Source organism: Emydura macquarii, unplaced genomic scaffold, assembly GCF_026122565.2.
Source record: "Emydura macquarii macquarii isolate MOO-44397 ecotype Brisbane River unplaced genomic scaffold, CSIRO-AGI_Emac_v2 contig_587, whole genome shotgun sequence".
NCBI lineage: Eukaryota > Metazoa > Chordata > Testudines > Chelidae > Emydura > Emydura macquarii.
This window is the reverse complement of record NW_027130724.1, coordinates 10,590,478-10,615,169: the sequence shown is the minus strand read 5'-3', so window position 1 is coordinate 10,615,169 and position 24,692 is coordinate 10,590,478. Positions and strand designations below refer to the sequence as shown.

At 42.3% G+C, this 24,692-nt stretch overlaps 1 protein-coding gene across 2 annotated transcripts in view; it reads right to left on the bottom strand.

The window, feature by feature from the left end:
- Positions 1-24,692, bottom strand: part of PIK3C2A (phosphatidylinositol-4-phosphate 3-kinase catalytic subunit type 2 alpha) — a 96,473-nt gene that overhangs the window by 8,037 nt on the left and 63,744 nt on the right. For both annotated transcript variants that reach the window (XM_067540686.1, XM_067540687.1), the window contains exons 18-28: positions 22,836-22,930; positions 22,278-22,458; positions 21,561-21,665; positions 18,628-18,720; positions 17,786-17,915; positions 15,903-16,039; positions 14,973-15,142; positions 11,382-11,538; positions 10,744-10,853; positions 9,581-9,788; positions 5,857-5,981 (exon numbers count right to left, since the gene is read on the bottom strand). In XM_067540686.1, coding sequence (XP_067396787.1) covers positions 5,857-5,981; positions 9,581-9,788; positions 10,744-10,853; positions 11,382-11,538; positions 14,973-15,142; positions 15,903-16,039; positions 17,786-17,915; positions 18,628-18,720; positions 21,561-21,665; positions 22,278-22,458; positions 22,836-22,930 — 1,511 coding nt within the window. The remainder of the gene's footprint in view (positions 1-5,856; positions 5,982-9,580; positions 9,789-10,743; positions 10,854-11,381; positions 11,539-14,972; positions 15,143-15,902; positions 16,040-17,785; positions 17,916-18,627; positions 18,721-21,560; positions 21,666-22,277; positions 22,459-22,835; positions 22,931-24,692) is intronic.

Genomic DNA, 24,692 nt, shown 5'->3' with positions numbered 1-24,692 from the left:
TCCGCCTCGCTGTTTCGTACCCCAGGGAGGTGAGAGGCAGATAAATGAAAACCGTGTCTCACCGCGAAATTCCAGAGGTGAATGGCTTCCTGGCAAAGTGCCGAGGAGCGTGCCCCCCCTGCCTGTTCATGTAGAACATGGCTGCCGTATTGTCCGTAAGGACTTGGACCACTCTGCCCCTGAGGAAGGGGAGGAAGGCCCTGCAGGCCAACCGGACTGCTCTGAGCTCGCGCACATTGATGTGCAGAGCTCTCTCCTCCAGAGACCAAAGCCCTTGGGTGCCCTGATCGTGAGAAATGTGGGCTCCCCATCCCCGATCGGATGCGTCTGTGATGAGCGTCACAGATGGGGTGAACTCTCTGAAGGGGACTCCCATCATCACTTCCCTGGGGTCCCTCCACCAATCGAGGGACGACAGCACCTGTGGGGGAACCAGGACCACTCTAGTTAGAGAATGCCTGTGTGGTACATACACCGAATTCAACCACGCCTGGAGAGGTCTAAGCCTCAATCGGGCCAGTCTCACTACATATGTAGAAGCCGCCATATGTCCCAACAGCTGCAGGCAGTGCCTGGCTGTCGTCATGGGGGACAAGTGGAGATCCGATATTATGGCTGCCATCGCCTCAAATCTTGCTTGAGGCAGGAAGGCTCTGGCTTGTACTGCATCTAGCCTGGCTCCAATAAACTCAATACATTGAACCGGAGTGAGTGTGGACTTTTGCTCATTGACAATCAGCCCCAGTCTAGCACACAAGTCGCGTGTGAGGAACAGACTATGTCTCACATGGGCACTCGACCTCCCTCTGATTAACCAGTCATCCAGGTAAGGGAAGATTTGAACACCTTTACGGCGCAGGTGGGCTACTACCACAGCCATGCACTTAGTAAAAACCCTGGGTGCTGAGGAGAGCCCAAAGGGTAGGGACCGAAACTGATAATGGTGTCCCGCTACCACAAACCTCAAAAACCGCCTATGGGCCGGTAATATCGAGATGTGAAAGTATGCATCCTTCAAGTCCAGGGCGGCATACCAATCCCCTGGGTCAAGGACCGGAATGATAGTGGCGAGAGAGACCATACGAAACTTAACTCGCCTAATATATCTATTTAGGCCACGGAGGTCCAGAATGGGCCTAAGGCCTCCCTTTGCCTTGGGGATTAAGAAATACTTAGAATAAAAGCCCCTGCCCTCTTCGGCCAGTGGGACTTCCTCCACCGCCCCCAACGTGAGGAGCGACCCAATCTCCTGCACCAGGAGCTGAACCGAGGCCGGATCCCCAATATGGGACAGCCTTGGGGGGTGCTGGGAGGGGAGGTTGTAAGCTGGAGGGCATACCCTTTAGCAATCACCTCCAGGACCCAGCGGTCCGTAGTGATGGCTTCCCATTCTGAAAGAAAAGGGCGAAGCCTGTCCCCAAACGGCCGACCAGGATCCCAGAGAGAAGGAAGAGTACTACCCTCCTGCTCTGGGTCAAAAACATTTATTAGCCTGATTACCCCCTTTTGCAGGCCCATGCTGGCCCCTCGCAGAGGACCCCTGACGGCCTCCCCTGCTGGGACCGCGGTAGCGCTCACGACCCCTCCTCTGCTGGGGTGGTCGAGGAGCCGGCCTGGGCGGGGGCGGTGGTTGCCCTTGGACCTGCGGTCTGGACTGCTGCCTGGAGGCCTGAGGAGTATACAACCCCAGAGACTTCAGGGTGGCCCGAGAGTCCTTGAGAGCGTGGAGCTTGTCGTCTGTCTTTTCCGAAAACAGACCCAGGCCATCAAACGGCAAGTCCTGGATAGCCTGCTGAACCTCTTGAGTGAGGCCAGAGGCTTGAAGCCACGAGCAGCGGCGCATCACCACCGCCGAGGCCATTGCCCTACTGGCTGTGTCAGCCGCGTCGCTAGCCGCCTGCAGCGCAGCGGTAGCCACCGCAGATCCTTCATGCAGAACCGTGGAAAAATCCGCCTCCTGGTCAGGGGGCAGCTGGGAAGCAAACCTCTGCATCGAGGCCCACAGGTTCTTATTATACTTCCCAAACAAGGCCTGGTGGTTCGCTACTCTAAACTGCAGCGCCGCAGTAGAGTAGATCTTCCTCCCGAACAAGTCCAGTTTACGGCCCTCCTTGTCCTTAGGGGTGCTACCCTGACCCCCCTGACGGTCCCTCTGGTTGGCCGCATCGACCACCAGAGAACTGGGCGCAGGGTGGCTGTATAGAAATTCAAAGGGTTCCTTGGGGACATAATATTTCCGTTCCACCCCCTTAGAGGTGGAAGGCAGGGAGGAAGGGGTCTGCCACAGCTTCCTCGCTATCTTCATGACATTGTCATGCACTGGCAAGGTCGCCCGGGAGGGTCCTAGAGAGCCCGAGGGCCCAAAGAGGGAGTCCTCCTCCTCAGACATGAGCTTAACTCCATGCCCAAGTTCTCAGCAGTCCTCTTCAGGAGGTCTTGGTGGGTCCTGAAGTCAAACAGGGGCCCTTTACGATCCTTTGCTGCTGCCTCATCCGGTGACGATGAGGAAGAGAAGGGTAGGGGTGCGGAAGAGGGTCCCTCCCCAGGGTCCGATTCCTCCGATCCCTGCTCATGAACCTTAGGGGCCGGGGGGACTGGGGGGGCCACCACAGAATGCAGTGACACCGAGCCCTGGGGCATAGAGGCATTCCAGGGTCCCCAATACGGCCACTGCCAAGGTCCCTGGGCCCACCCCGCGGCCTGCAGGGAAGGCTAGGGCGGTGCGGCTCCATCAGTGTCACCAGAGCCCCCCGTGCATCGCTTATGTCGCCGACGCGTGGAGCGGTCCGATGAGGACGACGTGGACCGGTGCCGACGTCTGCGGTGCCGGCGATGAGAGGAGGACGGGGACGACGCACCCGACCTGCCCCTGCGGCGAGAGGACTTGCGATGCCGCTTGCCCCCTCGAGACCGAGAGCGGTGCCGACGATGGTGACGCTGAAGGGAGTCCAGCCGTCCCGAGGTCGGTGTCGGTGCCATCACCGGTGCCGGCTGCAACGGTGCCATCATCGGTGCCGGCTGCAACGGTGCCGGAGCCGGCAACAGTGCCGAAGCAGGCGTCGGTGCCGGGATCGGCGGTGCCGCCAGATGTGAGTCGCTGCCTCTCGAAACGACCGACAGTGACCTCGATCGGTGCCGGGACGGGCTCCGCACCATAGATCGTGAGCCCGAATCCCGGTCCCCGCTCGAATCGGAGCTGGATCTGCGGCTCCGGCGACGGACTCGGGACCGCCCACGGTGCCGCGGTGCCGAGTCGCTCGACGACCTAGAGTCGGAGCTCGGAGGGGAGCCGACGCTCTCCACCCTCCGTGACCGTCTGGCAGGAGACTTAGATTGGGAGCGTCTCCAACCACCGGGACCACCCAGCACGGGTTTGCCCCGAGACGCGGGTCCCTTGTCCCTCGGCCGAGGGGGGACGGAGGCGTGGGCAAGGCCATGAGGGCTCGTGCCGCAGTAAACGCCTCCGGCATCGACGGCCCTTGCAGGTGCACTCCCCCACTACCAGGAGTCGGGGGAGGCAGCCCGCGTGGAGACCCCGGTGCCGGAGTAATCTCAACGGCGCTTGGCTGGGGCGTCTCCGTACTTCCTCCACCCTGCGCGGGCCGGAGGGAGATCTTGGGTGCGGCCGAAGGCCGTGCCGTCTTCTTGGCCACCTTAGAGGCCCGCGGCGGTGCCGAAAGCGGTGCCGGTGGGGGGCGCTCCGCACCGACGACACACTCGGTGCTGACGGAGACCGGGACGGCTCGGAAGCTGGACGGAGCGCCGACTCCATTAGAATCGCCTTTAGCCTCGCGTCTCGTTCTTTCTGGGTCCGAGGCTTAAAGGACTTACAAATCTTACATTTGTCTCGACGGTGTTCTTCTCCAAGGCACCGGAGACAGCGGTCATGCGGGTCACTAATAGGAAAGGCTTTAGTACACAAGACAGTTCTTAAAGCCTGTGGACCCCGGCATGACTCCCAGCAGAAGAGGACCCCGTCCGGGGTTCTAACTTGTCACTACAACTACGAACTCTATAACTACTACTATAACAAGAAATGTTGAAAACAGTCAAACAACTAGGGAATGAGCTACTTGCACACAGCAAGAGGCGATAGTTCCAGTAACCGTCACAGGCGGAAAGAAGGAACTGGGGACCCGCGCAGCCAGCAGCGCCCTTTATACCGCGACATGAGCGCGGCACTCCAGGGGGCGCCTGAGCTGGCCATGCGGGGCTTGCTAGGGAAAAAAGTTCCGGGAATCTGTGCACGGGGCGCGCACACACCTACATTGGAATGCATATGAGCAATCACTCGAAGAGAGAACTTAATTTAGTCCCCTTGTGAATGCATTGTGATACAGTCTTCAAGTACATGATCACGTACTATCACAGACATACCTTCCACACAACCCCTGCCTTGTTCAATGCACAATTAATAAGCAGCTATTCAAGATTTTATTTTCTCCTCATTGTTCAATGTTGTTCAGAGTACCTTATATCACAAAGGAACTCAGAAAAGGAGGGATAGAATCCAGATCTCGAGGGCCGCCTTCAACTGCCTTAATCACGAGATAGTCTTTTGTCTTCCTGCTATCTCTTGCCTCATTCACTACACACCTTCCAACTTATGAAGCAGGGGTCCTACAGACAACCTCCTTCACCACATAGCCCCAATTCATCCCAGAGCAGATCCAACCTGTGCACTGAATAAGGCTGGGGTCCTGAGTGAAAAAAATATATGGTCATGTGATCAATGACTACATCATAATGCATACACACAAGGAAGTTGAATTAAGTTTCCTAGGCAACCTTAATTCTAACACTGCCTAAGTTTTGAGTGCTTGACTTCGCAACCTTAATATAACTTTTTTTTAAAAGCGAGGAGGTTACACACACAAAACTAACTAAACCTAGAAGTTCCTTGTGTCATCGTATTGATACATATGGGTCGTCAGCAGGGTTGGAACCTTTAGATCATCACAGAAATCTCTACTACTTGAGCTAATGGAATAATTGATAACAGCAATAGGTTATCATCCTGCATGTGGACCAGCACCCTAGAGGGATGAGACACTTGCCCAGTGGGTTTCACAGGTATTTGCTGACAGCAGAGGGATAGGGAGACTTTGTTCTAATCTACCACCCACAGGTCCAGTTTTGTTTGAATCAGATAGCTTCCTCCTCCATGCTGCCTTGGCCCAACAGGGCATCACAGAGCACAGGGAAGACAAGCTTCCTGCTCTCAGGTCCGGCATCCAGCCCTGGTACAGCCCACAGCAATTGCAGAGGAAGTCCTGAGGATGCTCCAGCCCATGACTGATGAATGTGGACAAAGAGGAATTTATCTGCTAAAATATAAGTCGCCAGGGAGCATATGCAAATTGATTTTTCAAAGGTTTATACCTTGGCCAAATTTGGGTGGATTTTTATAGGGATGGCAAAAGGTACATCCCTGCCAAAAAGGTCACCCTGCCAAATTTTCATTCCAATTTCATCATGGAAATTGTTGGTACCCAAATGTCAGCATTTCTTAGACGCTTTCAAAAGGGAAATAAAGAAGTCTTTTTAAAAAAGGAATTCTGAATGATACCTGAATGATTTGAACTTAGGAAAACCAAGTGCAGCAAACTGATGTCTTACTAAGCAAGGAAATATTCCTCCCCCCACCCCGTCAAAGAGACGGTGGCTATTTTTTCCTGTCAGTCATTCATGACTAGATACATTTCTGGATGTGAGCCCAATGGTAGAGAAAAGGCTGATAACTTCCCCTTTTAACACTTATGCCAACAACAAATGATTCCATGAAAGAAAATTTAATATACAAATTCCTTTGTCTACATAAAGGACAGGAGGTATCTTAGTAAATTAGGAACATACCCTGGTAACTTCCAAAGAGGAAAGAGAATACCAAGTTTGTTGTGAAGTTCCTGGAACTCGTCAAATGTCCGGAAGACAAATGTTGGTTCAACTTGCCCCTCTCTCAAAACTCTCACCACATAGATCTGCCAATAAAAATAGAATCCTTCAAGAAGCCAATAATTAACAGCAGCTGTTCCCCTGCCCCAAACAGATTTTTTCAGTGCAGTATTTGCATTCCAAGAGTAACTGTAGTTTTACTTGATATATATTATGTTCCTATTGCCTTCATAAAGGACATTAAATATGTTCATCCTATAATGAAGATCTATCCATGAACACAAAAATTGAGAATAGAGTCCATTTTGCTCAGTAGTTACTCTACCCTTCTAAACCTGGAAGTTCTGCATTCAGATCCCACACCAGGACTAGGGTTTGCATGGATACATACACCAACGCAGTTTTAGAGAGTTGTGGGTCTAAGCCTTTCATCAGGTGGGCAAAATATCTTGTATGCAAAGTTTTCAGAGTGCTTACCATTAGTGTCCCAGTCTAAATCCTATTAATATAACCAGTATAGGAACTGTGTCAATCCAACAGTAAAAATATTTTTGAAATGCAAAAGCAGAACATGATCTTCCAGGAGTGCAAATGCTAAACTGGAGCCAGTACGTAATTAATCCCTCAGATTCTCAATGATTCATCATTTAAAAAAATGTAATTTGGCCAGCAGAGGGCCAATACAGTTTAATCAATATGCAGCAATAAAAACACACTAGTGTACATGTTCCACAGGAAACAATTATCCAGGCTACTAATCATGCAAATGAAAGAAGGATTACTGAGAGAAAAGAAAATAATCCATGAACTCATGAAATGAGTGCAGAGAAGCAGTTAAAGGAAAACCAGTCATTGGATGTATTAAAAGAATAGGGTACACAACATGTAGAATGATGTACAGAAAAATCTACATAAAAGCATTCATAACATTGTGTTATATTGGTCATCAAGCCATAGGATGGTTATTGCTGAGTATAGGGTGCAGTGCAGGGCAACGAAGATGACAGCAGGTCATCTAAAAGCAGTGTTTCCCTGAGATCACCCTGACACAGTATAGGAAGCTGGTCCCTGGTATCAAAAAGGTTGAGAAACACTGATCTAAAGTAAGCAAGTTGCTTCAATGCTATGGGGGCAGAAGGGACAGGAAAGCAAAGAGATTTTTAAAATTATGACTGGATTTAATTGTCAATAGAAAGAGGTTTATAGTGTCAGTTTGCAATTTAGAAATTTGATTAAAATTTAGTAAACTAAGCATAAGAACTCCAGAATTTACCTGATTAGACAAAGGAATACCAGAGATCCCCTCATTAATTTGGCAACCTCATAATTCTCATTAGGACTCCTGGAAGTTTCACTACACTTTTTTTGACCTTTTAATAGTAAGATGTACTACAGTGGCTTCATTGGTGTAATATGAAATATTATAGTTAATCTAGACCAGTGTGTCTCAGCCTGCAGGCTGCTTGTGGCCCAATCAGCACACAGCTTAGGCTCATGTGACATCCTCAGAGCCATACAGGCAGTATTGGATGGTAAATAGTCTAGATCAGTGGTCCTCAACATGTGTCAAAGTGATACAAGGTTGATGAAGTAACCAAATCTTTTCTCTTTTTTTTTTGGCTAGCTTGAATTAATGAGGGCAGGTCTACACTAGAAGCACTACATTGGTGAAGCTGCTGTATGCTGACAGGAGAGCACTCTCCTGTTGGCATAATTACTCCACTTCTGCAAAAGGTATTTCCCACTGACATAGCACTGGTATAGACAGCACCTAGGTCACTAACTTGCATCACTCAGGGGGATCTTTTTCCACACCCCTGAGCAACGTAAGTTAGATCAACTTAAGCGGTAGTATAGACCTGCCCTCAGTCTTTAGTTTAAATTAAGGAAGTTCTGTTGCAACTGAAAAGCCCTTTGCCAGTAAGTTTATTACTCTTCCTTTTAATTTCAGCACTAATCACTGCATGTAGCTACTTGAAGATTGCTTTTGGCAGCTGGCTTTTGTATCTGGCATGTTGGAAGAACTTTACAAGTTTGCAGTACTGGAGAGCTGTGGGTCTCAGGAACTGCTGTGGACTACCCTCCATTGATCAGCTGGATCAAAATTTAAGATCAGTGAACTCATGTGGTACAAATGAATTAAGTATAAGTTTAGAAAGGAAACTAATAGCGTTTCTGCTTCCAAACACAGGGGGGGTCAGTATATGTTAGTGATATGGCCCCCTTAAACAGAGGGATTGCTGGAGTTGTCTCCAGATATGATGGAGCTGGGTCACCTAGGCATTATGTGATTGGCTGCTGGGGTCTATATAAAGAAATGCCCCAGGTTCAATCTGTGGAAGATGAGGGTTTAGATAAGACCTGAAGGAAGCCCCTCCATGGGGACTTAGCATAAGACCTAGGAGTTAGCCAGGAAAAGCTACCCTGGGGGAAGGTTGTGCCCTCTCCTCTCCTAACTTGCTGAAATCTAAAGAGACTTCTGGCAACTGGGACCAAGCATTTTAAATAGATTTACTTGATTTGAATCCTTTTGTGATGATAAAGCCAGACCCGAGGAAAGTGTTGCACTTAACTAATTTGCGCTTTATTTTACCTTTCCTAGCTGGTGTATCTGCCTCCTGGCTTAAAGAATCTTTCACATCAATTTTAACTAGATGAAAGACGTGTATTAGTAGATACCTAATTCATCCTCTTGCTTTAGAATAATAGTTTAGAGGAAATTATAATGAGGACAACAGCCTGAGACCAGTATTCTAGAGCATTATATAGTGGTTAGGAAATGCACCACTAGTTTATGAAATTGGACAATTCTGGTTTCAGAGTTGCATAACTGTACTATTCTCAATTTACAATTGCAAATATAAGCCTGCTTTTTCAAAGATCATAGGGTTCTTGAAATCCTAGCCTATCCAACATGATCAAAATCTGTGGCCTAAGTCCACTAATTTTGGGGTAGCAGATTCCAGTGCTTGCTGCCTCTGGAGTCTGTATTCTGGGTTCTCAAAGCCCCAAATCAAAGATTCTGAACAGACTATCAAGAGCAGCTACACTACAATCCAAGAGATTGTTATTTGTTATAGATTTTATTATAACTAGAAACAGAGTTAGACACATTAAGGTATGGAAAGGCAGTTAGGGGCACTGCAATAACCATAACTGTAGTGACACCATGAGGAAAAAAATCTAATGCATCTTTAAACACAATTTAATCTAATCTGGGTCCACTAATACTAAATGCCTTAATCATACTGTTCTAGCATAATGTTACTACGGGGGTTCTTGGATATACTAAGTGTACTTTTCCCATAGCTTAACATCTTTTTTTTTTTGCATTTAATTTTAACTTTTAATTTCCTGGTTATAACGCTTGATTTAGGAAGAGTTATTTATAGTAAGCCTGTAATGTATTATAAATTAATTATATGCACTATAATTTTCTGTTCCTGTTCTTGGTAGATAAATAGGCAGCTGAGAGGAACAAATGAACCAAACATTTAAAAATCCAGCTATGTTTTGCTTTTGGAGCATGGACACTGATTCTCCATTGATTAGAGTTGAATTTATTTGGAGGAAGAAAACATGAATGAAGTCAATGAATGAAGGTGAATGTGAACGAATGAAACGTGAATGAAGGTGGAGAGGAAGAATGGCAATAGCAGCAAGTACAGAGTATTCACACACTTACATAATGCTTATCCGGGTTATACCTCTTTTGGTACGTAAATACAGACACTTCTTTGATTCGACCATCCTGTCTAAGTGAATATGTTTTGGGAGAAAATGAGAGAATAGGCTCATCATTGGAAGGCAAGCCTGAAAATCGCAGCTGAGCCAGGTTGTGAATGAAGAAATTAAACTTTGTGGCAACACTTCCCAAACTGGATTCAATCAGCCTATAAAAAAAGAGAAAATAACTTCAAACGCCGCAAGAGCACAATTACACATTCAGAGCGCACATTCCAATTTTGTTAGTCAGACCCTTCACTTCCAGGATCTAAAATATATCAAATCCTTAGCAAGGCAAAGGGACACATTACGTTTTGACTAAAAATGATTACTGGTCCACTGACATGACGACATTTCTGTATTTACTGGGACATCCAATACCCAAATTTTGGGTAAAGTTCAAATTCACACATTGAAGGTCCTCAAGAATTTGTCACGGCTGTATGCATACTATATTTTTGTATTTATTTAGGTTCAATGAATGATATGCTGCAGGAGATCCAGGAGTTCACTTGGTGAAAACTGGATACAGTCGAAGTATTTATAATTAGACTTCTGAACTGTTTCCAACACATGGCAAACTGCAGTTCCAGTTAAAGTGAGCTTTCACTTATATAGTAAAGTTGTTCTTTGAAAGATGCAACTTCACAACAAGAGGGTTCCCACTGTAAACAGCTTTAGAAGAGTCATATTTGCTATGGAATCAATTTAGGGAATGTTTCCTCATGTATGTGCAAGTCTGATGGACAGCTAAATAAAGCTGTTAAGCTATCACTATCCCCTGCATTTTATGTATTAGAATTTTCAGTATTAGATTATTCCCCCCCCCCCCTTTTTTTTTTTTAAATAAAACAGGCTCAACACTTTAACCCAACGTTTAAAGCATTTGAGAAACTGAAGTTACGTACTGATTTCAATTAGTGACAGGTAACATTAGTATATTATTCTGTAATTATAGAGGATAATTTCAAGAATACTGAACTTTTATAAGCTGTAAGTATTTGAGTGTCAGTGTTTTAATATCATAGTGCACAGCTTTTTATGAAAAAAAGTGGTGAGACTGTATATTTTGGGTTTTGTTCCCCTCCCCCCTCCCCGCCCACTTTTCACTCATCTAAGTACCTTGTAAAGAAAATTGTGGCTTCTGCATCTGTAGTTTGGGGCTGAAGAGCATCTTGGACATATTTTAAGTCTTGAACTCCAATAAGTTCTGGTAACCCTGAAGAAAGCATCTATAGAAAACAAAAGTTACTATTTTTACATTCTCTTTCCAATGTCAAATCTACTTCTACATTTAAATAATTGAAACATTGGGGCCCCAAACTTGATTGGGGCATCTAGGTACAACTATTCAATACCAATACTATTAGCCAACAATTACTTCCACTGCCACCATGTTATGTGTCAGTTAAAATCAGAATTTAAGAAAAATATTAATTCCAAAAATAATTTAACAGTTACCTTAGTTTTAGCTTCTGTAGTAAGAGATAGAATATAATAGAGTATAAAATACCTATTTCATACTGCAAAAACTAAGAAGTGATCATCTCAGTAACAAGTACCCCCAGTATTTCCATAGGAGCACTACTAAATTTCTGGCTTATAGCAGCACATGTTTAGAAGTGTTTCTAAAGTATAAACAGGAACAAATTAGGTTTTATATAGACTTGATTTGTCAGAAACAATAACTTCCCAGGAGTGAGTTTACTAAAATCTCCAGTTAAATCACAAAGTTTTTATTGCACATAATTTTCTATTACCAGTGAAAGTAGGTTAAGAAAGAGGTTTGCATGTTTCCGGATCAAATTATAAGCTTGGCAGCAGAGATCCACAAACAACTGAAAACGAATAGTAGGTTTTTCACCACCATTAATGACATAGGCCATATCTGATGTTAGCACAAAAGGAGCCCGATCCCTGTTTAAAAAAAAAGCAGAATACATATAGTATATTAAAATGACTATGACTTGGACTTTCATGTACTTATTTGCACTTTGCTAAACGTAATTACTACTCTAAAACAGTATTCTTCCAAGTGCTTTAACTACGTGTGTGTTAGTCACTACACTTGTACGGAGTAGGTCAGTATCACTTACACAGTATAATCCATGCTTACTAATTCTAATGTGACAGCCAGAATTTAAAATGGAAGAATATTCTTTCCAAAGTAATTATATTTAATAATTGATTAATACAAAGTTTTACTCTGTGACCAGATAACAGCAGAAAGTAATAATTCCCAGCCAAAAAACTTTAAGCTAGGATTAAAGTTGTAAATGTAAGTCAACTATATTTGAAAAACATCCAAATGCCAGGGAATTAGAAGTTAATTTATGGAACCTTTGTTATGAATTTTCAGACTTCCAAACAACTTAAATCTGACCCCGATCAAACCACACTAATACCAAATATCACACAGCACAAAATGATCCAGCCATCGAAACATGAATTCTCTCTCTTCACCTTACCCACATGCTGACAGTGAGAAACATGGATGTTTCAATTCATCCTCCATATACATTATAGGAAAATGTTCTCATTCACCATTGTTCTGTGACCCAGACAGTACAATTTACTTCTTCCACTCAGAAATATATGAAGTAGACAGTACCCCTGGACCCTCACAATAAAACTCATTCAACTCCTGATGAAGTACTTCACCATGCAATACATAAATTGTGTGCCCTCCAAATAGCATAGAGAAGCTATGCCACAAGTTACACAGCTATTCCTGGGTAATCATAGCTATGACATTGTAGCCAGGATCATGGAGGTCAGAGTTAGAGTTCTCCAAACAATCTCAACATTAAAAAAAAACCTACACTAACCTCACCTTCAAATTTCCTGGTTCCAAAATGTTTGGTTTTTATAACAACTTTCTAAGGTTTTTCACTGATTTTTGCAAAGTTCTCAACCCAGGAAATTAATTTAAAAATAAAATTCTTAAGGAAAAAGTGATATTCCTGAAAGTATAGAAATGAAATGTCAGATGACAGTTGTGCCAATCAGCACATCTTGGACTTCCAATTACTGGTAAAGTAACACAATTATTTTAAAGTTACACCTGTGCACCTAGTTTTTAAATGCACAAGACATCTCCAGTGTGCAGGGGCAGCCTTCACATCTTGTTGTTCTTCATGCAGAGAGTTGACACTACTTAAGTTTACTGCCACAGGGAGCTTGTAGAGACTTTTCATAAGCACAAAAAAGTCTACAATGAGAATTCAGAATGAGTTTTGGAAATCTGGTGGTTCAACCAAAAACAGTTACTTACCTTACAATGAGTGATTTTTCTGGATGTTCTGTACATGTGAATCCCACACATGATGCACTTACGCCCTTTTCACAGGAGTTAAGAAAGTTCTTTAGCAGTGTCCACTAGGAGCTGTGTGCACATGCCTTATGTGCTCTCACATTTCCCTACCCGAGAGCATAAAGGGCGGGGTGACCCCAACTGCCATTCAGTTTCTTTTGCTGCCCAGTGTGCCAATGACAAGACTGAGCTGCAGGGAAGGAGAGCGGGTCATGGGTTAGGGTTTAGCCAGTTTTAGGATATCATTAATGGATAGGGCTACTGTATTTTGAGTAGAAGAGAGCAGAATATCAAAAAAGGCTTGTTGGAGAAGGTTCATCCTACTGCTCCTCTTCCTTTTCTGAAGAAGTGATGTGCGTTCAAGACCCTAGACTTTGAGGGAAGGGTACGTAGGTATGAGAAGCTCTCTCTGAGGAAATCTACTCCCCCATTTGGAAACAGGAGGAAACTGTTGACCTAGATTATGCCAAGGAAAAGAGGGCCGCCCATATGGGTACAGCATAGAATTCCCAGATATTGACATCAATGGAGGTAAAGGGGTATCGTGCTGGACTTCTAATCATTGTGGCCCATGAACAAACCTTATGATGCTTAGAGCCCTTAGCAGGTATTGGAGAAGAATCTGCTATAAGCAGCTAATGAGGAAAAAATCCTCCAACAAAGGGGCTGCCCTAGGAGGTACAATAATCTATTCAGGAGTAGAGGCTCTCTTTAGCAGGAGGACAATGAGATTTTCAATAGTGGAACCAGGGGCTCCTGGTCCAGGGGAGATCTTGAGGAAACTGAGGCAGGAGATGCATGTAACAGAAGATTCTAGCTCTGGCATGACAAACTCCTCTGGAGTAGTAAAGGGTGCTCCAGTTGGTGCCCTCAGTACTGAATGCGAGCTTCAAATTTTAGGTGCTGAATTAATCAGTGCTGAAACACACAATGCCATGCATTTTGATATCTGGTGCATATCAACTCCTGGTACTGACGTAGTTGATGCGGACCATGAGGCACTCAAAATCAGTTGCACTGGTGTTGAGGAAGCTCTGTCTGCTAGTACTGATGAATGTGGTTTCCATGCTGTGCCAGCATACAGCACAAAGCAACTTGATGCCAACTTTGATTCCTTTGATGTCTGCTTCTCCGTCTCTTACATGGTACCAGGACCTCCAATCAGTACCAAGATGATGCCTTGGGAGCCTCTTTCCTTTCTCCTGAAAGCAGCAGGAGTGTCAGATTGCTCCAATGGTAGTTTCTCTTGTTGTTGCGAGTCCTTGTCAGATTTGAGGTCTCTTTGAACCTAAGTCTTGAGGTGATTTCTCTTATTTCTGGACTATTGAATGTATGAGACAGGAAAGGGCTGCTGTCCCTCTTCTTTCAAAGTCTGAGTCAGAAGCTGCTCCCATGACTTTCTCTGAGGAAATTTTTCTGCCTCAATACTCTAGATTTTTGTACGCGTTTTTTGAAAACTCTACCAATTGCATACCAAGTATTTGGCTCTCTCCAAGACCATAAAAGCACCCATCGTGTCAGTCTTCAAGTGGAATTACTCTTCTATGCAACAAGCAAGATTTAAAACCTGGTGAGTGCTTGAGGCATAACAGCTGAAGCCCATTACTGCTACCAACTACCTATAAAAATAATTACTTTTTTGGAATCCAGGAAGGCAATAAAACAAAATATGTATCAGAAACTAACTCACTTTCTCCTAAACTAAAATATATAAAAAGGGACAATCAGAAGTTCCAACTCTTTGCCAGGATGGTCAGAAGGAGCTGAATGGCAATTGAGGTTGCCTGCCCTTTATGCTTTTGGGTGGGGAAAGGGAGAACATGCCAGACCTTAGTGGACATTGCTGGAGAATACTTTTTGAATTCCTGTGCAGAAGGCACAAGTGCACCATGAGTGGGCTCCATATACACACGAGCTCAAAGAAGAGAATACTAGGTTTGAATTGAGGACACTTGTAATGAAACTTTAATGTTAAATTCTGTGAGAAAAATGCAAAAGGACAGTTGCCTGCATTCTCAAATGCTAAGGTAGAAAATACCTTTTAAAGCTACCAATCATTTGTGCATGGCCCAAAAACTTTCCAAAGTCAATATGAAACATATGTCCCGTGCTTCGAAGCATTATATTATCATTATGACGGTCACAGATTCCCAATACGTAGGTGGCTACACAGCATCCTGCACAAGAATAGATGAAGTTTTCTGAAGCCTGAAATTAACAAAAGGTAATGAGATCAGAATGAATCTACCATTGGGAAAAACAATGTACTTCAGTTTATCATGCATTCAGGATTGACTTCCAACAATAGGGATGTGGTTCTGGGAAGCTGACAGTTAAGTAAACTTTCTTCAGACTGTTTGGGAAGCTATTCACATAGGGAACATTCTGTATGCTGTACTGCTAAGGGGAAAGGCAAAGTTTTTTGTTTTTTGTTTTTGTTTTTTTTGTGTGGGGGGGGGGGGGGGAGAGAAGAATAGAGAAGGCTGATTAGGTAGAGAAAAGGCTATTCAGAGATAAACCAGAAGCAAAGGCTAAAGCAGCTTTGTTTACCAAACCTGCATACCCTGCCTGGTAAAGATGAAGTGTTGCATTCAAAAGAGAAACATAGGAAGGGGCTATATCTCCTAATCCAAGATTAAAACTGAGCATCATGCTTCCCTACTTTTAATTTTGGAAGCCAATTTTTCCTACATTTAGAGGATATTTCCACAGACATTTCTGAAATGAATCCTGAACATGAAACTGCTGTTTCCAAAAGACTCCTTTACAGTTCTACAAATCAATTTTGATTTATTTATTTTCTGAAATATTATATAGCACAGAAAATTCAATTCCCCAAACAGTTTAAAACAAAGATGGTTAAAAAAAAAAAAAAAAAAAAACTTATTTAGTAACCAAATCAGAATAAGAATTATATTCTCCTGCAACTAAAATAAAAGGTAAACATTAGGAAGACTATGGAAGTTACCTTTTCATATTCTTCCTCTGTAGGATTATACTTTCTCAGCCATTCTGCAAGGGGCTTGTCTTTAAAAGATCCTGTCACTCCATATTCAACCTGAATTTTCCTAAGTGTATCTGAAGCAGGAACAAGCTCCACCATTCCTTCATAGAAAAATTTAGTTTTGTATTATATATGTAGAGAGAGGGAGAGCACCCATGAGAAAGAACTGCTCTGGTTTAAATCTTAATTTTGCATTGTATTTTCACTACCTCATTTGGTATGAAGTCTCTTGAAGACATTTGATTTTAAAATGCAGGGTCCCACCCCAACCTCAAGCAGTGAAAAAGTATTTGTGAACTCTTTGCCAACCCTCTCGGCAGGGAATTACACACTGTATACTACAAAATCTGTATTAAATACACAAGCCTAATTTGGTCAGACAATCAGTTCAGGTTTGTGGAATATAGTAGGCAACTAGTGCTTTGACTCCAAATGCCATCTGGTTAATTATGCAATTTCTGGTAAACTAGTATTGGGTATAATCATTATTTAATGACTGTAAAACATCTTATACACTTATGTAAGTAATTTAGATGACTAACTCTGTAGTGCAAGTGAAGTGCTGGAGTCAAAAAGGCTCCACGTTGACATTTCTAAAGCGACACAAAGAACTCAATACATGGAGCTCCTAGGGGCCTTATTTAACAGAAAGTGTCTCACTTTTAATAGAGTTCCTATAGCTAAACCACAGAGTGGGAAATAATCCCTATTTGGATGTTTTCTGGATAAGGAGGGGAAGCAGCAGGTGCAAATCAGTAATAGAGCTTCCATTTTTGTTTGTTACACTGATAGTATTTAAAAAAATACTTTATTAGCAGACTGACAAAAATGAGGCACTACATAGCACGTCAATCTAGAGCACAGTTTTAAGCTGAGAAGAAATGTTTTCTGTATATTCCAAACACAAAGCTTTCATATACAAAAAGCAGTTTATTCTCCTAGCCACGTTTATCTGGATTCTAATTCTTATAGTACCTAAAGTTGACATTTGTGCTTTTGTGGGTTTCCTTAAGTCAGACCCAACTGACTTCAAAAAGTTGCAGGTTCTCAGTGCCGCTCAAGATCAGGGCCACAATGCATTAGTCAATAATCGTCTATGCAGGATACCAGCCACTATTGAAGCTCCAAGGCATTTAATGTAGTGCGAATCAAATCCAGACAGAACAATACAGTACAACTTTGAAGTGTTGAAGAAAAGGCTGCCTCATTCCTGTGTAAACATGTGGGGCTAAGTTTATTGGCTTTTTAAATTTTTCCATTTTAAAAACTCAAAGTATTAGGACAGGTACACAAGTATTGATTTTAACCTATTTGTCTCCCTATGAGTTTGATCATCCCCACTGATGGGATGGTAGTGACTTCAAACATTTTAGCAGTTCAATTTTGACCTAATTAGATTTCTGAAAATATTATATGGGGTGCCACTGTTACTATTTTTCATCTTTCCTTCTCAGGTCTGTTTTTCTCCATTGCATCTAATTTTTGTTTTTCTTTCAATTCCATGTTTGTTTTTTGTTCCACTGATCTTTAACTGTAAAGATCAGAGTGGGGCTCAGTAATCAAGAGCAGAGTATCTCCAACAAATGGAAGCACACTATGGATGATCTGAATCAGTTTAGTTTTACAGTACTATTACACTTGTAAACAACTCGCTCTTGAGTGCTGGGTTTTCTTGGGGGGAGGGGGTGTCAGTCTGTTGATAGCATTCATTGTTACACACATCTGCCATCCATGAAGAACCTGTGGGTTTTTAACTGATTGTGGCATGATGTCAAAATGTATTGTAGAACCCTTTTGCGGGGAGAAGTGTAGGAATACATTGTGTAGTGTCTATCTGGCTACTGCACCTCGATCTTTTCCAGTTGAGAGGCACTTGAAGATAACCATCCGCAGGTCCAGTCCCTCCTGCAGCCAGATTTTATCCATAATCTTTATCATTTGTAAAGCCAACATATCTTGTCGCAGATCTTCTCCAACCTTCAATAAAAAAACCAAGCAGAGAAAAGATGCTTTGAAAAATGAACTAGACAGAATGTCCCCAGTAAGAGACAAACCACACTTCTCTTCTTAAGCTGTGAATGACATGATTACTCTGCTATTAAGTGTAGAGAAAAGGTAAAGGATTGGCTATAATGAAGCTTGTGTATGTAAAAATGCCAATATATGCCAAAAAATGCAATATACACAGACATCCCTGAGATATACTGTTTGAAAGACAGTATTTTTCTTTTTAAACCACAAACTTATGCTCCAAGAAGGGGGTGGGGGGAAGGTAGGCTTGTCTAGTGGTAAGAGCACTAGACTGAGCCTCAGGAAACAGTCAATTCTTAGTTCCCCTACAGACTGGTTGTGACCTTGGGAAAGTCAGAGTGTGTATCTGCCTCAATTTTCCATCTGTAAAATGGACTGATAGTACGGCTCTACCACACAGGGGGTGTTGTGACAAATACATACATTAAAGATCGTGGAGCACTCAGATGTGACCACGATGGGAGCCAAGTAAATACAAATTTTCAGTCTTCTACAAATATGAACCACTCGTTAAGACTTTTAAGTCAGTTTCTAAATATAAAGAGCAGACTCGAGATACAGCTAATAGCTTGTAGACATGTGGCACAGCTAGCCAGTTTTGTTGGCATCAACTACCATAACTCGGTATCTTTCCTCCAGTACAACAGGAAAAACTTACTTTAAACATAACATTAATTTCTTCTCCCAGAGGATCTGCATTCACCAATGTGACTTTTAGTGGTACTGCATTAGAATTGAAGAAGGAACATGCCTGCAAGTACATTATAATCAAATCATTAGCTGGATAAAGAGTGATAACATTGTTAGCTTTCAAATCAAACAGCATGTTAATCGTTCGCAGACGAGATTTAAAACAGCTAGCATGACAGGACTTAAAAGTTACTAACATTTGGAATGTTTGCACACCCCATAACAATGAAAGTTCTGGGATCGATGAAGTGGCAATATATCACAAAGCAGCATCTGTACCAGTGGTTCTCTACCTATTTACCATTGTGGGCTGCATATGCCCAATGTGTTACATGTGCTGCATCCAATAATACCTGTATGGGGGACAGCTGTGTGCTAATTGGGCTGCAAATGGCCCAGAGGCCACAGGCTGAGAACCACTGATCTGTACAGTGGATGTTTTCATACTCCTATTCCTGAGAGCATCACATAACCAGTAACTAAATTTTGCTGCTTTCATGAGACCTATAAGATTTTTAAATTGTGGTGTTGATATTTAAACTCATATCTGGCTAAAAATTAAGTAAAAATGTTTTACTGCTCCCCTGATTCACCACAATACAAGCCTCGTATCTTGGAATGGAGTTTAATCTTCCATCCACTCTCCCTTGAATGCCCAGTTCTGACATGCCTACTAAATAGCAGTAGTGACTACATTCCTCCTATTGGTCATTCTTGCCTTTTCTCTAACAATTTCTTCTACACACATGTATACAATCAATTACCATAATATTTTATTGGCATGTGTATTTCAATCTGCAAGTGTCACTAACAAATATAATGCATAACCTGAAATAGATTTAAAAAAAATTGTATATAGGTTGTCTTCCAGGATGGACTCATGAATTTTTCAGCTTTTTCCAGAAGTCTGCACATAACACCATCTCCTGAAATATGGTGGCAGGGCTGCACAGAGCTTTTTGGAGGCCTGGGACAAAATATGAAATTAAAGCCTCCCACCCTTCCAAAAAATGATCACTGAGAGGAGGTGGGAATGGGAGTGGGATGGGGTGTTGAAGAGTGCCTGTACCATGCTAACCCTGCCGCAGTGGCTCCTGTCCCATGTGGCTGGGCCCAGCTCTCCGCTCTGGGTGTTGCAACCTGGCACACAGAGTTTGGCCCAGACGCCTATCAGTCATGATAGAGGGGCAACTGGGTCAAATATTATGAGTGGTGCTGCAACTGTGTCAGGTTGCAACATCACTTGGTTTGGAGGTCCTCTGAAGGGGGCCCCTAGGGCAAACTGCCCCTCCCTCTGGGAGGCCTTGTATGATGGACATGACTATTACCCTGAGTTTGGTGGGATACACATGCCCCAAAGGAAACATATCCATGCCTCTCCCTGTGTGCTGTCACAACAGCTTAGATAATTCAGGCACTTGAAACAAAAATTCCTAGATCTGAACATCTCTGGGCTAGAAGCACAGCATTCTCCCTATGCCCCTTGATTTTGGAATTTACTGCTTTTATTAGCCTGAGGGTCAGTTTGACAACCAATGTAAAGTCCATACAGGTACTCAGGCTCTTTCACCAAGATGATTGTGGGAATACATCCACTTACTTTGGGCAGGAACCTTTTGACTTACATTAGTGAAATTTTTGTACTCATGCGAAATGGGATATTTGATAACACAAAATAAAGAATAAATAAAAATGGGGACAGACATTTTAACTGAAGCAGCTATTCAAAGTTGGATTTATTGCTGCCTCTGAATTGTAAATTTGAGATATGAAGAGAATACAAGCTTGGCGCTTTGCCATGTTTCAGTTTCCTATTTCTCTGCCTTCAACATGCTTTCTATTTATCGTCTAATATGGTTTCTTCAATTCACCACTACATCCCTCACGGGGATTAGGGCCAATGTTCAGTACATGTGAGTTTGTCTTGATATTAATTTATTCAGAAAAGTTTTATGGTATTGTCATTTCTCTCCCCCACACCTAGTAGGATCAGATTACTGTACCTTTCCTCCCCACCCCTCAAATTCTAGTTTCCTCTGGTTTCTGATTTAACTGTCAGTAGTGTTGAGGCTTATACAATTTCTGAGATATAGCTCTTTTTCACAGCACGTAAATCAGAACTCCAATATTTTCTTATTCCAGCCAACCTTCTACTTCCATTTATAACTTTAGCCTCATAAGGGAATGGGCTATTATAAATTATTCTTATTTTACAACCTTAGTATACGTATTGTGTAATGATTAAGTGTTGTAGTATTAAGTATGCAAGATGGCATATGCAACTTGTGCTTCAGAGGCTTTGAAGACTGTCAGACCTTGCATGTTTTGCTATTGAGGATTTATTCATTCCTCTCAACTTCATTCCTTTGCAGTTGCTTAAAAATCCTTATTTTGAAATAGAACCTTGGCCTCCCTACAAGGAGTATCTGAGGAACACATCCAATCATATAGCTGGTTAGCTCCATCCCACATTATATACTTCAATGTATTAGCAGCTAATCTTGTACATGTCCTTTGACCATTGCTGCAGGCTGTCTTAACTTCTCCATTCATGTGTTTTGAACCTTCCTTTGCTCTCACACAATGTTTTTATGACTTTCAAGTATGACCTGGTCCTTACTGATATACAAGGAGAGTGCCCCTGGGTTCTGATGAAGTAGCAAATTAATAAAGATTATCTTGTTAGTCTTGGTCTGGCTGTGCACCAAATATATGTGCATAATCTGTCTCTCTCTGATCAACTAACTTAATTTTAATTGTCTAGTTCTAGAGGCTTTTTATAAAAAATGCCCCCACCAGTGTAACATTTTTCATCCATATCAAGTATTCCTTCCTACATGTTGATCACTTTCAGGAATTACAAGCATGAAATGCTGATTTTTATATCTTTTCATACTGTACCTTGACATTTAATTCTTTTGCCACAAGGCTGGGATTGAGAGGCAAACGGCATTTGTTCTTTATGAAAAAGGACTGCACACGTTCCATGCCACTTTGAAGAATAACCTGAGGGGGGAAAAAGAAAAAAATAGACCTGACATTCATCCACTGAAGCAGCTACCAGTAAATTTTTGAGAGGAGAAGTAATTATGCAGAACAGCAGAGCCAATTCCCTAATTCCTGAAGAGTGCCATAGGATTTTAAGTGACCATGAACAGTCATAACTTCAATTTTACTTCTCATCCAAAAACCACATAACTCCAACAGCACAATCCTAATGCCACACCAGTGAATTTTTTCAGTACTGACTAATCAAACACCACCTCAGTCTATAGAATTATAAATTTACATTAGCAGCATGTTGTCCAGACCCCACATATTATCTGAGAATAGGGCCAAATTCTGTAGCAAGATCAATTTATTCCATTGCCATTTCCTTTCCTCCCATCATAACCACCCCTCACACACAGCTATGGCTCACAGTTGAAGATTAGTCATTGGCAAAATGTGTTGATTTTTTACAATTATTCTGTTGAAACATTTAACATCTGTTGATGAAATACCTTACTGTACTTTATACAGTGCTGTATTTAATTTGAAAATGGAGTAACTTTGCTTTGAAAAATCAAGTCAGTTTTATCCGTCTAACACACAGTATTAAACGTTAAGCTTACACACCTGCCTCGCAGATCCACTTGTTCGCTTTACTTTTTCTGCTACCGCTCCCAAAAGCTGTACCAATCTGGTCTGCTTCTCCAGATCTTCCCTCAGCCCTTTCCCACAGACTGAGAGGAAGGCACCAAGAATACGCTCATACCTTACCCCGAACTTTGCATCATGTAGGGTATCCTTCAGAAGCCTAAAATAGCAGGTATTTAAGTTAGCAGTTTTCCCTACAAAGCAATATTTCCCTCTCTACAGCAATTGTTTTAAATGGAATTCAATAGCAAGCCTTTTAAAAAAAAGACTAACAGCAATATTGCACAACGCTGTACACACACCTGAAGTATTTGATTTACAGCAAGTAATGCAATTCTGAGAACGGTGTGTGTTTGGTTCTTGTGGATTCATTTGGTTTCATTACAAGGAATACTATCTTTTGCACATTATCCTGACGATGTAACATCCATTGATCTGTCACACATGATTAAAATTTTAGCATTTAGACAGCAAATCACTTTGTCCTGGAAATATCTATGTTACTGTAATTAAATGTTACGGAAGACATGTTCTTACCAATATACACAGTGTGCTATCCGAATATTTCCTAATGCCCGAGCCAAAATGAATCTGACTAACGAGTTGTCCAGGTATGTTTCATACTTCAACGCCTAAATGTAAGAAAATAGTCAATTTTTAGATTAGATTATACACTGCCTTTGGTATTTTGGGGTTTATGTAAAAAATTTAAAGTTTGGTGGTGGCCAGAGGCTCTTTAGGGGCTTAGAGCAGAATAAAGCAACTAGATTTGGGTATTAATTCAGGATAATGTGAAAGTTTAGGTGATTGAAAAACTAATTTAAAACAGAAACCTGAAGCTTTAGTGGTATTTTAAAGAATGGACCATTTTATAAAAATGATTATATTAAAAGAAATTACCAAGGATGTGAGAGGACATCCCCCGCCACCTCCCCATCCCTTGCTAGGGAGAATATAAATTGCCAAAATAGGTATCTGCCCAAGACTGATTTATGTAATTAGCCTATTGCCTTTCAATAGCCTATTGCCTCACTCTTTGCTCAATAAATCAGTTTATTATGCAATTATACAGGATAAAAAACTGCCTTGCTTTTCACAGAAGACCCTTAAAAAGTCCTGGGCAACAGGAAGTATGGGGTTGCCTGATTTGTCCCATTGTAAGGTGGTTCCCCCTCCAATGGCTCTGTATACCACATACCACCCTGGTTTGAGACCAACCAAAAACACCCCAACAAAACTTAGTTATGCTACTTGGTTCTCTCTCTTCTATACTTTAAGAGCCTACCCATACACTTAAAGGAAAAATCCAATCTTTGCATTTATATGGGGCACCCTGCAATGTGTTTAAAATTATTACAGCATCCAATCTTACTAATTCTCTTCATATACCACTATGGGATAACCTGCACGTCAGGATCAAGGGCAACTCAACGCTTAAGACAATTTGGTTAGAAAAAGGATTAACAAAAATTAAAAATATTATACAAGATGATAAACTGGCCTCCTTTGATTACATGTATAATAAGTAACAGCTACCACTGTGTCTCAGTTTCTTCTTTCAGCAGCTATGCTCAAGGATTATGCAAAAATAGGGAGACAATTGGTCTGTTTCAACTCTCACCTCTAGAGGAACACATTAAGAAATAAACAAAATTCACTTTGGGGGAAATTACTTATAGGTGGCTTAATACTTCGCAGTACCCTCTCAATCTAAGTCTGAAAGAAAAATGGGATAAAATTTAGCCTTACTAGCACAACAGAAACTTGAGAGGGTATCTGGCGTAATGTGAAAGAAACGTCAAGTTCTTTATCCTTGCAATTTTCCCAGAACAAGATACAAAAGAGTCATGACTGGACTCCAGAATTTTTTTTTAAGGGCCAGATTGGTAATGCATAGCAAATGTTGGAGATGACAAAAGCCACATCCTCTATACCTGTCAAAAAATGCATGTTCTGGATCACCATATTGAATGCTCTCTCAAAGCCACTAAGTGTCACCATCCTTCCTTGTCCAAGCTTGTGTAGTTTAGGGGTGCTGGATGAGTTGATATTGCCAGTTAGCATGAAGGAATGGATTGCAATAATTATTCTAATGGCCAAAAGAGTTGTTGTGAGAAGATGGAAATCTTTGATTCCTCCTTCATACAGACTGGCTTAGTGAGCTCACTACTACTGCATTAATGGAAAAAATGACTATATAATAGAAGTGCTTGGAAAAAAATGAGGACGTCTGGTCACACATGAAACTATTGCTCGCATTTGAAGTCTAATATATATTAATCCCTGATACTCAGATTGTACGCTCACTTATTTACCTATTTAAGCATTTTAATTGATGCTTCGCATGACCTCTATGGTTTCAGGGTTTTCTCCTCCCTTCCCTTCTCCCTCCCC